Below are 15,976 nucleotides of genomic sequence, written 5' to 3' on the forward strand. Positions count from 1 at the left end.
GCAGTTATTCGTTTTATTTATTTTTTATTATTTACGCCGAGTACATATTTGTCTGCTGAACTCTCCGCCTGTTCCCGTTACAGCATTAATATGGGGCTAATAGTATCTTTATTACTCGACAATCGAGATTATAAACCATGTAAATAGGAGTCACACCGCATTTATGGTGGCTGATTGGTATCAAAAAGCGACAACCCGACATTTTAAAGCGACACCACAACTACCTGACACCACAACATTTTAATCCGACAATACAGCATTTTCACCCGACACCACGACATTAAAAACCGAGGCCCCATTTACATATTGGCGTGCACTAAAAGTTGCCCATGACAGATGAAATTCAATTTAAGAGTAGTCCCTAGGCAAAGTGTCCCTCATATTACACTGTATAGCATATGTCCGTCTTCATTAGTCCAGTCGGAGCAGAAGGAAATGAAATGAAATGGAGTTTAAGGTCCTACTGTTCTCCTCCGATTGAGCTAATTATGAAGAAGGGCTTATGCCAAACATTGTGCTATGAGGAAAATTTTTCCCGGGCAGCGGCACTACAACCTACTCTAATATCGAGAACGACGCTGCAAAATCCCGGGGAACTTTCTTGACCAACACCAGGATCAGTGTACATAATCATTATGAGAGGAATATGGCCGACATCACATCATGACATTTTAACCCGACATTACGGGTTGTCGTGGTGTCGGGTTTAAATGTCGTGATGTCGGGTTGTCTGAGCATTATTTTTAAAAATTTAAATCCGACTGTGATTTGTCAGTGCTACTTGGTTAAGCTTTCGTTGTATACTCCCTTTAGTTCATATTATTTGAAATAAATACTGGCAGACGACATCTGATCGGAACAAAAGTAATCTGAAGAAAGTATTACCTTAATTATATTTCAAAATGTAAACATTAGATTGTCTCATTACACCGATGTTTATTCCCCCCCCCCCCCGCCTTTCGAAGAAAGCAGGGGACTATTAAAATGGGTTATTTTACCTACCGCAGGAATATTGTTATAATTTATAAATAAAGAACCACGTCCATTCTTTGCATATGGTTAAAATATACTATTTTAATCTTGTCTAACTATATTTTACATTAGGTGATGTTATAGACAAAGAGATAAACAATGGACATTGTTAAATAATATTACAAGAAACGGGGTTTAAATGGTTAATATATATGCATAATCAACAATTAGTGTGATGAAAAAGTTTATTTCATTAATCGTGAGAAATGATATATTTCTTTCTGTTTCCGGAGGGTAAATCAGGATGAAAGCCTGGGTTGTTTTGTCCAGATTTGCCAGTTGATCTATCTTTTAGTTCTATTCCTGTTTTTGCCTTGTTATAGAAGCATCGGAATATATCCACCTTTTCACTGAAATACCCCTTTTCATACAGGAAATCAGTTAGTTTGGAGACGAGTATGATGCCGGCAAATGCTGCAAGTGCAGCTAATGTTTTAAAGGGAAATAACTGTCCTCGTTCTTTCGAATACCATGGGAACTCAACAATTGGTTGGAATCCCATGCTCTGTTCCCCTCCAAGAAAACGGATAAGGGATGCTAAAATAATGCCGCATACAGCGCCATAGGTATTAGATAATGGATAGTATACAACACATACAAACTGGGGATATAATATGACATAGACTATATCCGAACATAAATAAAATAAATAATAGACAGATTTAACAGTGATTGCCAAGGCGGTGGCTAAAATAGCAATTGCTATCTGGGATATCCTCATCACCCATATTGTAGCGGTTTCTGAAACCTGAAACAAAGATAATTATTTGGTATAAATATTCATTAAAGCAGGTTCAACTCTTAGTTCAGATTTGAAAATGTTGAAAATTATGTTTTTAAATATCATATCAAGTTGACTTTTCCAAGTCATTTTAGAAAAGACTCCATTATGCGATATGCGTTTTAAAACCTGCCCTTTTCCAATAACTCTACTTACTTTCCTACCAGTAACTTTAAACCAAATGGCACCAAACACGTTCCTGGCGAACATGGTACTTGATGAAAGAATGGCAGAATCGGTAGATGACATAACAGCAGCCGATACAGCACCAAGACCAATGAATGCCACCCAATCAGGGCAGAGATACCTTAAGACTAATGGTAGTATCATACTCCATTTCTCAGGTATTTCTTCTGGTTTGGGATAACTTGTCTGATTCCAGTCTAAAATAGATAATACACTTTATGGTAATGGTAAAACTCCAATACTGAGGCTTTTAACATTTCATATTTCAAGTCTAACATAGATGCTTAAAGGCAAAGTCCCCCGCATTTAAAAAATTTTATTGCATGACATGGTGGGGTTACGTTTATCCAATAGTCAACTGTGACGTCATGGGCTTACCATATCAAATGTAAACATGGGTAATTTTGGAATTTTATTTAAAGGCAATACATTCTGCCGAGTGCCTATTACATATTGCTGAAGCAATATATGTCATCTGCTGGACCCTACAAATTATTAAGCGGCTAATACATTTCTGTGGATGTGTAATCCAAATATATATAGATGAAATAAATCCAGTGAATCTTAATGTTCACTGAACTGGTCTGCAATTCGTATTATGTAAAACAGTGCTTATATTTCATTCAAATACTCCAAAGCTTAACTTCAACTAATTCCAGGGAATAGAACTTTTAGTCACCAAAGGCCTATTATTCAGTAAAAACAGAGATATGTTCTGGACAAAAGTCACAAACCTGCTGAGGCACCAGCAATACCAATTAAAACTGCGGGTACAGCCATGGTAAAACACCCAAAAGCTGCTACATAGGTGAGGGTAGTAGCAATTTTTACAGTACGTGAAGATAAAACTCGCTGTATGATGACCTACAAGAAATTAAACTGATCATCCATGTGCAGCCTGAACAGTGGCTATCAATTTTTAGATTTAAATTATTGATGAAAACGACATGCCTTTGGGAATTCAAATTTGAATAATAATAAACTCTATAAAGGTTTTCTACCTAAACATAATAAATATAAATCAGACTACGTTCTGTATAAATTGCACAATTTTTTATTTTTTTTTATGCAGTTGTGCAGTCCTGTTTGATTTCAAGATATGGATGAATTATGGTTGGATGTTGCGAATAAAATAAATACCGGTAATCTGAATGGAATCCAAAATGTTCTCTTTTCTTGAATCACACTTTCGACAAAGCATTAATGAGACGCTAAAACATGCTTGATTAATGAATTTGAGCGGTTCAGATAGCTAATATTTTTTAATTTTGTTTTTACAATTTTACCCGTTAATTTGTACAGAAATGAAATATAAGAAATATATATATATACCTGCCACGGTACACCACCAAATATATACAGTAGATATGCATCTATATACACACCTATATCAGCAGTATCAACAGACTTGACCCAATTCTCTGTAGCATTGGTACCTACTGATTCTACTGACTTATGGGTAAAAGCAAATGGTACACTTAACCACTGAAAACAAATCATCCAACATATGACAGATTGTTACTAATGGTCAGCTTCTATTTTATTATCTATTGAAATAACCGAAATGGGGTTTAATGTCCTACTTTTCTGCAGCATAACATTGGGGAACCACGCCTGACGGAAAATCCCAATAAACTTTCTCGGACAAAACAGTACCTACAGGTTAGCAAGCCAACGTCTTATTTAGGCTACTGAGCCACCGCGACATCCTGTCGAAATAGATCAAATTGATTATTATTCATACACGTTGAAATATGGTCGAATATTTGCGCCATCCCCGACTGTTCGTCCGTAGTCATTAAGATGTCCAGTGCAAACGTAGGCGATAACATAGAGGAACCACTGCCAGTTGGAATTCAACGAAGAGACGAGTGACTTAGCTGCTGTATATAGTGTCAGCGGATTTAGTTATCAATTTTAGCCGACCCTGCTTATCAAGAGCGGTTTTTTTTGTCAATAGTGCACACATATCCAAAATTTAAATGAATTCATAAAAACGTTTGTCCAGTGTAAGCTGTATAGTTCTTCCCTGTCGGTATTAAACGGCTTTGTCAAAATATCAAATACATAATTTTCTCACTTGTTTTATGGAATCATTTAAAGTAGCAATATTCGAGGCAGACTAATCGGCATATTGGTCCAAAAATGATGAAATTAAAGCAATCCCAGTCAATACGTAATGGGTAACTCATTTAAATTCACAAAAATTGAACTCAAGATGAAAACTGCCCTAATACATTTTTGTTAAAAATTAAATTGTAAAATCACTGACTTTAACGGAGGAAAGAGTATTAATCAATATGAAAAAGATATTCTGATAAAAAAAAACCCTTACCAATCCAACAAAAATACATACAAGCTGAATTACATCAGTGTACACAACAGAATATAGACCTCCAAGCATAGTATATAATAGAGCTATGGCTGCTGATATTATTATAGATGTATTAGTATCTAAATCAACTATCACAGATAACGTTGCTCCTGGAATATAAATAATAGATGTATTACTATTTAAATCGACTATTACAGATTACGTTGCTCCTGGAATATAAATAATAGATGTATTACTATTTAAATCAACTATCACAGATAACGTTGCTCCTGGAATATAAATAATAGATGTATTACTATTTAAATCGACTATTACAGATAACGTTGCTCCTGGAATATAAATAATAGAATAACAACGTTTCCAGTAAGTGAACGTTAAAATGCTTAGCGGATGAGGTACGTGGGTTTTGATGAAAAAACAGAGAACAGCATATGATTAATATCAAGTGATCTTGCTTAGTAGATGGTTTACAACCAATGCAACAATATCTGTTTGACAATAGAATAAATGGTACGTACGGCACCGATGTTTTTTTTTGTTTTTTTTTTCTTTGGGGGGGGGGGGGTAATATAAACTGAGTTTGGAGTTGTTAAATCATCAAACTAATTAGTAATACAAAAAGTAGTTACCTAGAGCATTTAAAATGGCACCTGTCCAAAAAATCTCTCCACAAAGAGCTGGTAAATATAAGAACGCTGCCATGAATTCGCCATATTTTATTTGGAATGGATCCAACATTGTCGTGTAGCATTTCTCTCTCAACTTGGCAGCAAAGAATACACCCACTAGAATGAAATAAAATGATGTACATGTACACTTTCAGCGCGTGGTTCTTAATCACCAAAAGGTATACACTGTATGCTGACTTATGAATGTAATGATTCAGATGGGGAATTCAATCAATTAATAAGATGGTCTAACTGCAGCCATGGCTGTTAATAACTAAACGTGTTTTGAACCGGATTTCGAAAGAATAATCCAGGAGATAACCAGATAGTAAGGACTTCTTAATTAATTTTGTTACGATAAGATAATGGCCAGTAGTGGATCCATGTGTGATCTGAAGTATCTGTGGTGGATGTATCTCGTGCTCACGAAAAAAATGGTCCGAGGGTTATTAACCCCTGTATGGAGTTTATTTCATTTGCAGTTTCGTTGAAAAGTTATGCCTTAGTGTTTGTGATCACAGGCCTCCTTGATAGGAACACTATTTAGAGTATGGGTAGGTAAAATAGGATTTTATGTAGTTGTCAGTGAAGTGTTTCGGTCTTTAGTGGGATAAAGGATTGAGGTAATTGTATCCAGGTCACTGTTTAGAATATTTACACATTGGGTAGGGTGATCAATTTTCAGATAAAGGGAAGTATAATTAGCAAAAAGTCGAACATCTGATGTGATATCATTCACAATATCATTTATATAGATGCGAAAAAGAAGTTAACTGAGAACAGAGTCCCGTGGAACTCCCGAGGGAATAAATAGACGTGGAACCATTGAAGGGTGTCTCTTCGTATCCGCGCAGCTTCAAGCTTGTGATAGAGTCCTGCCCTCGCGTGGAATCCCTGGTCAATGGCTTGACAAAAGTAGTGTGCGATATCTGTAAGTTGGTAAACACTAGTATCCCCATGCAAAAACTGCTCTGGACGGAATTGTCTCTAAAAAAGTTGGAGACATTTTTATAAATGTATTTTTCGAAAATTTAACTAAGATACTAAGAAGAGATACGGGCCTATAATTTCCACAGTCTGGTGGGTCGCCTTTTATTAATATGGCAGTTACATTGGTAAATTTCAAGATATTCTGTACTGTTTTCTATAGGAGGGAGTAGTTAAATAATTTACGTAGAGGTCCAGAAAGGTTGCTCGATATTAATTAGATTAGTTTTCCGCTGATGTTATCTGGTCCACTAGCTTTTGTGGAATCAATAGTAGAAATGATGTCTTCAACCTCCTGCTGGCTGAGGGTAATGTTAGAGAATTAGGTAAAGGATGGTATAAAAATAATTCACTTATTGCTCGGTTTCTATGTTGGTTGGGGCGATGTAGCTGATGGAATTATATGTTACATTCGTGTCCAAATATGCGCCACAAATCTCCATTGAAACTCCATTAACCCAAAATCCGGTATTCATCACCATCCCGCCAACTACTAATCTTATATCCGGTATTTATCATTGAAACGTATTAGTTTTGTCATCGTAAAGTCTAAAGTTTGAGTTTGGTTACTTCCTTGGGCTAATGAAGGCGGACATACGCAATACAATATACTATGGGGAAAATTTGCCCGGACAGCGGCATTACGGACTACTTTTATTTCGAATTCAAACTCTCAAGAGTTCTATTACGTGCAAGCCAATTTGTACACGGGATCTCGGATTTTCGTCCCATCCAAACCACTATACGTTGTCTCTTGCCAGGCTCTCCGTCTTACACCACTGACAAGGGGGAAACCACCCCAGAAAATCATTAATAACTTTATTTGGTTTCAAATATCTTATGCTCGTTATTGTATATTCTTAATAATCACTTCAAATAATTATGTGCAGTTGTAATAAGTATGAAAGAAAGCATTAAAACTAATTTTATTAATAAACATCTTAGAATCAGTAAATTAACAATTTTATTTCCCGGATTACTGTTAGTTTATATAGAAGGCTAAGGTAGTTTGATATCTACAGGGTTAACAACCTGATTTACTACTGACACAAATATATAGACACGAAACTTACCACAGGCAATACTTAGAGAGTAACCAATCGGTGCTTGACACCACAGAATACCCAAATCAGCAACCGCTTCAGCTGAACCGTTGATATAACCACCACCTACCCACGAAGCTGTAAAAATATATTAATACTGATTTATTAAATGGTAGGCATTGTTTTAGAAATTTCACATTGCTGCGGACTTTGCTTCATTCCAACTTTTTCTGTTAGATATTTGCTCCGATTGAGTCACGTTTTCAAAAGTTTCAATTGTGCTCCCCTTTTCGAGAACCCCTGATTCCGTACTTAATGATTTGAAAACCGTTTAACATTCTACATTCTCTACAGACAACGATATATGGTCCAAACAAGCTACAATCTTCGTTAATGATCCGATTCAATCTAAGCTCGAAGATTATCTACCATTGACATTGATTTTGATGGCTTAATTAAAAAATAAATAATTAATTTGAGTACATTGAGCCGTGAAAAATTGATATTTTCCGAAAATGCAAATGATGCTCTTAGTCTTAAACATACATTATGCAAGAGCTAAATCTGTCTATTGCAGGTCTTTCTTTAGGCCTGAAATGTTTTCTAATGTCTAAATGTTAATTAGACATTAATTAACCTATCCAGACGATAATCAACTCTAGATGGCATCGCTAGCCTGCGATCTTTAGTGTATTGTGAGTCGATTTACTGCATAACTTTCCTTCACGATTTAACGATTAACTGGATAATCGAGACTATGCTGTTTATCGTACTGACTTTAGTAATGATGATCAATCGCTTTGTTCTCGGTTCATCAATTTGAATAAAATTTTTAGCAAAGTGCCTTTACATTATCTAGTTTTTAACTGTTATAGTGGGAACATCCAGCTCGTTATGTTATCGAATCTCCCATAATATATCTTTAAATCTGTGCATATTTAACTAGCCAATTGCACAAAATTAGCGTGAGTTTCGTGAAGCGTGATACTCTGAAAGAAAAAAGTTTTAAAAATTTAATTATGGGGGGTTGTGTAATCCGCCTCAGTTCACAATAATTTCAGGTTGTCTATTCCCCAAATTAGATATTTTGAGAATGACTTCACATTTACCTGTCATGGTAAAAATACCAATACACAGTCCCAGACTTCTACCAGCAAGCATTAAATCTTCACTATCTGCCTTTTTATTTCTACTATTTTTCCATGCTGCATAAATTCCAACACCCAGGATGATGATATAAAACACACAAATAGCTGCAAGACCTGGTATATGGATAGCCATGTTGGCCAAATCTTTAATCTGTAATTCAAAGACACTTGTTTGAAATGAAACTATATTATGGGCCATTATATCCTCCATTAGTTTCACGGTTATTGTTTTAAAATTCGCTCCTCGATTTCTTTTTACTTTACCATAATACCCACCCCTTTTCCACCCAATTAGTTTATTTAAAAATCTAATGGTTTGTAAAAACATTAACTACCTAATATCCCAGCATTGAGACATAGCATTAATTTGCTTGTAAACAAGTTAAATAGTCATTGAAATAATTTACCAACGAAATGTGTTGGGTCTCTGACAAATAGTTGCTCCAATAGTATAAACAAAGTAGGTTATATACTTACCTGAGAAGTAACCTAGTGACCCGGTGGTGTTGGTTTACCTATATCTTTTTACTCTCTCAACCTCTATTACTAATAAATGTATTGTGTACCCTGTAGCTATATATTCTGCTTTTAGTAGTTTTATAAAGGGACACGCCCAACGGAATCGATACTCCTCAAATATGAATGACTTCAGGTTTTACAAGATATACACATTGATACACGTGGGTTTAAATATAAAATCAAAAACCCAAACTTTATACAACCCTTTCGATACTGGTAGTGTATAACGGGATTACATAACCTAGAAAATTCATTGAACTCTATTTTTTGATGCTAGACTTTAAACAACGAGATTTGAAATAGCTTACTTATTTCCAGGTTTGTGTTATTGTCATCAATCGAAGGTTTCGATAAACTAAGCAATAAACAATTCTAAAATCCTTGCCACTATACTGTAGGTTAGTGCACGATACGCATAATTACCCCAGTAGGAGTACAGTTACCCTTTTACGTAATCTGCCTTCTTTCTTCCCCAATGTCTATTTTTAACAGTGGTTGTGTTCCCTCAGCTGTAAAATATACACTAATTTTATGTAGTTTATAAAGCAACACGCCCAGGGGAATCAAAGCTCTTTCGAATATACATTTATGTGCATGGGTTTTCAGAGCCAAAACTCTGAAAACCCTCCACTGATCGTTGCGTAACAATCACGGAAAGATTTTAATGGATTACATAACTCGGAATGGTCATTCTCTGCTATTTCGATAACTGCTTTTTAAAATGGAGTTGCTTAAAATCGGTTAACACTGAAATATCCCCGCAAACGTCACAGGGAAACAAGAGAGATGGTTGGTATAACTTCCAAACCTCCAACACATAGTTTGCCTCTTTAAGACTGGTCGTGTCACCTTTGTTAAAATTCTTGATTTACCGAATCCGCAAAGATCCCAGCGCCGGAGTTACGGGCTACCCAAATTTGGGTGGAGAACACTATCAAAAGTTCCATTTAATGACCGAGGGATTCTAATTTAAGTTGACAGTATGAAGATCATTCTCTGGGCCCTCAATCGGCAAACAATCGGGGATCCATATTAACTCCTGGTTGTTGATTTCGATGATGCCGCTTTTTACGCAAAAAGAGTTCCGTGTTTAATTTTGACTTTGGGCTTGAACTCCGCGGGTAGACCTCTATATGGTTAGAGTGCCGCCAGTTCTGCAACGACATGGTCAATGAAGACGGGCATACGTCTTACAGTGTGCAATGAGTGAAATATTTTGCCTGGACAGGGGTTGTTTTATGTACACGGGATGGCGGTTTTGCGCCCCTTCCATTCCTAACGACTATACATTGTCCCTCTCCAGGCCCTCAATCCTACACCGTTGACAAGGAGGAACCACGCCGGCAAATCCTGATGATCTTTCTCGGCCAAAACCGGAACCTCCAGGTTAGGGAGCCAACGCTTACTCACTGAGCCATCACGCCACCCACCAGTTCGTCAGCAAGTCAGAGAGAGAGATAGAGAGAGAAATGGGGTTTAACGTCCACTCGACACAAACTAGGTCATTTCGGGATAAACATTATTATGGTTTAATTTTATTTCAATAATTCGCTTGCGCGTCGGGGGTCTTTGGCAGTGGGAGGAAACCGGAGGACCCGGAGAAAACCGGTTGGACAGGCGACCCTAGTCCTTGTCACGTACAAACGGGGAATCGAAACCACGCCAGTTGACTCAATGACAGACCTTATGATACAGCGCGCACGTGCTAACCATTCGGCTATCCAACCCCCCCGTCAGCAAGTCAGAGATCATACATGCATTAATAATGATATAACAGGTTGTGAAGTTTGCTCTGAAATTTGGCAAGGTTAACCCGGCCCTGAAAGATACAAACTTTAAATGTAACATTTTGTTTTTTGTCATAATATGAAGACGTGGTATTTTATATGCCATAAAGATGGACGAAAAAAACCTGTTCGTATGAGGATGACATTTACGCCAACCAACGATATTGTTGACTTTAATAACTTTATCATCCACACGACATAAACTAGGTCATTTCGGAACTACCATATGCTACAATTTTATTTCAATATTTCCTTTGTGTGTATGGGTCTTTACCAGTGGGAGGGAACTCACGAGGCTGGAAAGGCGACATTCTCTGATCTTCCAAGCTTATTTAAAACATCTGTCAATTTGAAATTCAATAATACTATTGTTATTTTATTTAATAAGATTACAGGAGATCCTATTTTTGTATTTTCACTGGTAATATTTTCAGATAAAAAAAGTTTTTTATGAGTCTAATTTTAGCCTCGATGGGACATATCCTTTAATCACTGTAGACGTATAGATGAACAATTAGTACCTGGCGCACACTACGCGACAGCATAAGCGATTTTGGTCGCCGACGATGAAAAATCTATACATCGCCTAGTGTGTGCACCCGGACGCTATCATATTTGATATGATCGGCCAAGTCTTCACTTCGTCGGCAACAAATCGTGTAATGTACTCACCTGGGCGACTAGTTAAGCGACAATCAAGGAAATAAATCACCTATTAAACCAATCAATATTATGTGACATAACCACACACACGGTTTCGCTAAACTTTTTTCTGCTGCATCTGTAAGTGGCTCGGGTAATCTAAATTAGGCCTAACTTACTTATTGAAATTAACTTTGCAATTCTGGCACTAATCTAACGTGTGAACTGTAAAAGATGAAACATGTCGAATATAGACGTTAAGCCCAGTGGACTGTTCCATCTATAAATGAAATGAAATGGGGTTTAACGTCCTACTGTTTTGCTCCGAACTGGGCTAATGAAGACGGTGTTCCATCTATAAAGCAATATAGTCCTAGGATTCATAGATGGTCATTAGAATGGGCGTTGTTTTCTCCCGTACCTGTAGCGAGAAAATGGAGGGTGACAGTCAATCGCTCACCTGGCCTTATTTGTTCTCATCTTGGTTGTTTGTTTGGTAAAGAGAGAGCTAATTATATTTAGGATACTCTGGACTCATACTCATAGCGTATTTTCTAGACATACTATAGAGTCGTTCAAATTGAGCTCGTTACTTAGATTATTATAAACGCATTGGTCTTGACCAGCGTTGTACTTAGACGGATATGCCACCGCCTCATCATCATGTACAAAAACAATATTAATTGAAATATTCAACACGCTGACCACGAAAAAGCATTTAAAGATGTCACATGACGAAACACGTGACAAGTATTTTGTTCGATCGCAAGGGTAGTCGTGAAGTGTGCTACCTCCAGTTAAATTACGGCGATATTTGTCACCAAACTCGTCGCTTAAGTTGTCGCGTAGAGTCGTCAGGCGTAAATACATTAGCTGACAAGAACGCGAGTTATTTTCATGTAACTAAAGGCACAATGAATACATCACGGATGGCTAATTTTGTGTCTCCATCAGTGTATTGACTATATGTGAACTTCTCTTGACAGTTACTTTAAAATGTAATTATGACCAAGATTAAATATGGGATTTAATGTCCACTCGACACAAACTAGGTAATTTCGAGACTAGCATATGGTTCAACCATTCGACCAATTACACCCCCCCCCTCCACTGTTGATAGTGTGCTAATGTATTGATCAAAGAGTGTCATCTATTTAGGGTTTTGTAAATTCACGTTTCTTTGCCCGGCTTCATCTTTTCCACCTCAACCAAACTCTAATTTGCTTTCCCGAATAAACTAAAACACCCTTGTCGATTCTAGACCAAAACAGCCATCGGTACCGAGAAAGGAGAAGTAGTCATCAACATCTCGTTCCCCTGTTGGAAGGTACATAGGTAGATAATTTCTTTCTTATTCCAAATGAATAACCATAGTGTACATGTTATAAGAGGGATGATGTGTAGACGGTAAATCTTCATCACCAGGTACTATTAAAGATATTTTATGTAAGATTTAGATAAAGGGCTAGCCATTCTTGATATAATAGTTCGAAAATAGATAATATAAAATGAATAATTTGAAAATTTCATTCAAATTACTCTATTACGAGCGAAGATATTGAAGGTTTGACAAGACGTGTGTAACCGTACTGGTTGTTCGAAGCTAAGTCTCGCTCCTACAATATGGCTGAAGTGTTTTAATCTATTTAATATCGCAGAAATCCGATGCCATCGAGAGTTGATTATGGCCTGGATAAGTTAATTTATGTCTAATTAATAATTTAGAAAACCTTTTAGGCCTAAAGAGAGACCCGCAATAGGCAGATTTAGCTCTTGCACAATGTATGTTTAAATCTGCCATATATGCATTAAAATGGGTACATGGTTATTAAGATCCTTCAAATAATTCGTATATTAGATCTCTTCTTGAAAGCAGCAAGAGACTAAGCGGTAAGTCTGTTCACAAAAAGCATCCAGACACCCCAAACGTGTTACACGATTTAGTTCATAAGTTGTTGTTTATTACAAATTTAACGTCAAATACATTAAAATATGATATTGATTTAATTAAGTTATTATATATATATATATAATTGAAATTAAAGATGGCAAAATAAAACTACATTTTTATGCTAACGTTTTCACCGCGATAGCGGCTCTTCAGGCATTTATTAAACAATAATTCAATTAACAATAGTCTATGACGTCACATTGTCATAGTTACATTATTATACAGGCAAGGGTAGTTATTTCTTAGCCTACAGACTACAAATATTCTCTTATTTAGAATTAAGTTTCGGGTGGTACTTCTCAATAAAATAGCTTTCTTTTGCCTCCAAGAGGTCGTTGTTTTTGCTATTAATTTCTATATAAAGGAAAAACACTATTATATATATATAATAAAAAAATGTTCTTGTATATGAAAGAGTCCCATTAAAATTGCTGTCGTGAGGAGAGCGGCCGGGGCTTCTTCTCCCTTTTGCTGTTTGATAGTTGGTGTCATCACTGCAGATTGGGAAAAAACCGTTGGAAATAATCCGCTTGCTTTATGTGGAAAAGCTGGACCCGTGGATTATTTATATATTAAAAAATGTTCGTCCAATTTGTTACATACAGTTAAAAGTTAGTTACAAGTTATTTTCAATTCCTTTAAAACGGTTCACAACCTCAGCGTTAAATCATTTATAGTTTGCAGTCCTTTAAAGCTTTTCTCGTGTGTGACTCTTACCAGAAAAAAAAGTTACCTGAAAAGAAAAGAAGACCCAACAGCAACACAGAACAGAATAATTAAAACAAATTTATATTACTGGTTTATATTTATGGTCGGTAATTAAATCTTTAGTTCTCAGTCTTATGATTAACCAACAAAGTTTGCGCGATCGGTGATTGACCCCCGTCTTTACAACCAGATCGTTATTTAATTTGAATCTAAAAGTATTTTCTGTGGCTAACCCACTTTTCCATTCTGATTTAATTTTAGTTTAATTCTATTAAAGTTACGCTATATTTTAAGTCTTCGGTGTCGCAGAGGCTGAGCCCTTTGCGAGCCAGATTGTCTGCAGACTCATTGCCTACTAAGCCAACATGGGATAGTATCTATGTAAATTCTGCGGTTTTATTTCTGTTTCGGAGAGAATAAACACTTGCTCGAATATTCTGAACAATTTCTGTATTGTATTGTTTTGTCATGTATTATTGACTTTACGAGGGGTAATTGACAAGTAGCGAGTCTGACACAGAAAGAAACAAGAAATTTAAATCAAATGCATTATTTTTCAACATAGTCCTCCTTCAATGTAATACACTTCTGCCATCGGTGTTGCAGAGCCTTTATTCCAGTTCTGTAGAAGTCTTTGTTTCGGGTGTGTAGAAAATCATCCACAACGGCCATATATAGCCTTTTTGATATATTAATATTTAATTCAGGAATGACTACACCTAATGCAGTGTTATTTGTGTTTGGATCGTGGGATCCGAGTACGAATCTTGAAATGATTTACTTATTGTAAGTATGATTCTGATAGGTTTCGCCGGGTTTTTAAGGTATGACGAATTGAGTTCGCTGAAAGCTCAAGATATTAGTTTAAATGAAGATCATTTGAAAATATTCATTTCTAACAGTAAAACAGATCAATATAGGCAAGGAAATGGAATTTTGATTTCCAACCTTACAGGAATTGCTTGTCCAGTCAACATGTTTACAAAGTATATTGCTCTCGCTAATATTGAACTCGATTGGTCACCTTTCATTTTCAGGCCAATATATAGATCGAAAGGTTTAGGAAAACTTATTTATTAAGTTATACTGTCACAAGACAAAATATAGTGTCTTTGTTAAAGTTTGTAAATGGAAGTTTCAATTTAGGCATGCACTCTTTACGATTTGGAGGTGCAACCTGGGCTGTTCGTGCACGCGTGAACAAAATATGTATTATGAGGCATGGGAAATGTAAATCCGACATCACTAAGGATGATTTTGAATTATGGTGACTGAACTGTGGGATTTTGGTATCCACCGAAAGGAGAGGGTTTTCTTCCACGGAACTTACTCGTCCTGCAGGCTTACTCTACATCCTGTGTAACAACATATTTGCGGCCTCAGATTTAAAACCATAGCATCAACAAGAAAATGGCGCAATGTACAATCAAGAGTCAAACAGGTTTGTTTTATTTCGTCAAACCTATATATGCAGTTTACATCAATGACATGTCACGCATGAAATATTCTAACGGGTTTTTGGGGTTGTTGTTTTTAATTACATAAATGTTTTTTAAAACATTCCTAGGATTTATTCAACCGAATTGCAATTCATTATTAGCTTTAATCTTTGATCACAATTCATGCCATTATATGTATGTCCCACTCTCCTGATTTGCGAATGCTCACTTATAGTCCACGTTTATTTAAATTACATACATTATTTTGTAAAACCTTCCTAGGCTTTATTGAACCGAATCGCAATTCATTATTAACTTTAATCTTTGATCACAATTCATGTCATTAATAGTATGTCCCACTTGACTGATTTCCGAGATCGCGGATGCTTACTAGTCCAGGGGTGCACTAGTCCGCGGGTATCTAGTAGTATCCACATTCATAATGCGGACGTATAATGCCGTCGCCCTGTCTGTGTGTGTGTGTGTCGCCTACAGGTCGCATTTCTTAAGTGATCATCTTGAAACCTTACATACTTATTCCTTATGCCCTAAGGATGTTTTTGGTGCATGTCCGACCCCCAGGGACAGAGCCACGCCCATTTCTTGTATATGTTTGTCGTCTACAAGCCGCATTTCTTAATGTATCATCTCGAAACTTTGCATACTTATTCTTTGTACCCTAAGGAACATCCCTATCGTTTGGGGTGCACACCCAACCCCAGGGGCAGAGACACGCCAGTTTTCTTTTTG

General features: G+C 36.5%; 1 protein-coding gene across 1 annotated transcript; it reads right to left on the minus strand.

Moving 5' to 3' along the window:
- Window positions 1–1,110: 1,110 nt before the first annotated feature.
- On the minus strand, window positions 1,111–9,159 carry LOC126810870 (high affinity choline transporter 1). The gene is made up of 9 exons (XM_050536191.2): window positions 8,658–9,159; window positions 8,142–8,331; window positions 7,063–7,170; window positions 4,964–5,119; window positions 4,335–4,483; window positions 3,332–3,484; window positions 2,734–2,863; window positions 1,970–2,196; window positions 1,111–1,780 (listed from the first exon to the last, which is right to left on the minus strand). The coding sequence occupies exons 2-9, from the start codon at window positions 8,311–8,313 to the stop codon at window positions 1,226–1,228; spliced, it is 1,650 nt and encodes a 549-aa protein (XP_050392148.1). The 5' UTR covers window positions 8,314–8,331; window positions 8,658–9,159; the 3' UTR covers window positions 1,111–1,225.
- Between the last annotated feature and the right edge of the window lie 6,817 nt (window positions 9,160–15,976).

This window comes from Patella vulgata, chromosome 2 (genome assembly GCF_932274485.2).
Source record: "Patella vulgata chromosome 2, xgPatVulg1.2, whole genome shotgun sequence".
Taxonomy (NCBI): Eukaryota; Metazoa; Mollusca; class Gastropoda; family Patellidae; genus Patella; species Patella vulgata.

Excerpts from the sequence above, each read along its gene's own strand:
- LOC126810870 (XM_050536191.2), bottom strand. The coding sequence starts at position 8,313 with ATGGCTATCCATATACCAGGTCTTGCAGCTATTTGTGTGTTTTATATC. Across the intron at positions 4,484-4,963 it reads TGCCATTTTAAATGCTCTAG|GAGCAACGTTATCTGTGATA; the intron begins GTAACTACTTTT and ends TTTATATTCCAG. Across the intron at positions 2,197-2,733 it reads TATTGCTGGTGCCTCAGCAG|ACTGGAATCAGACAAGTTAT; the intron begins GTTTGTGACTTT and ends TATCTATTTTAG.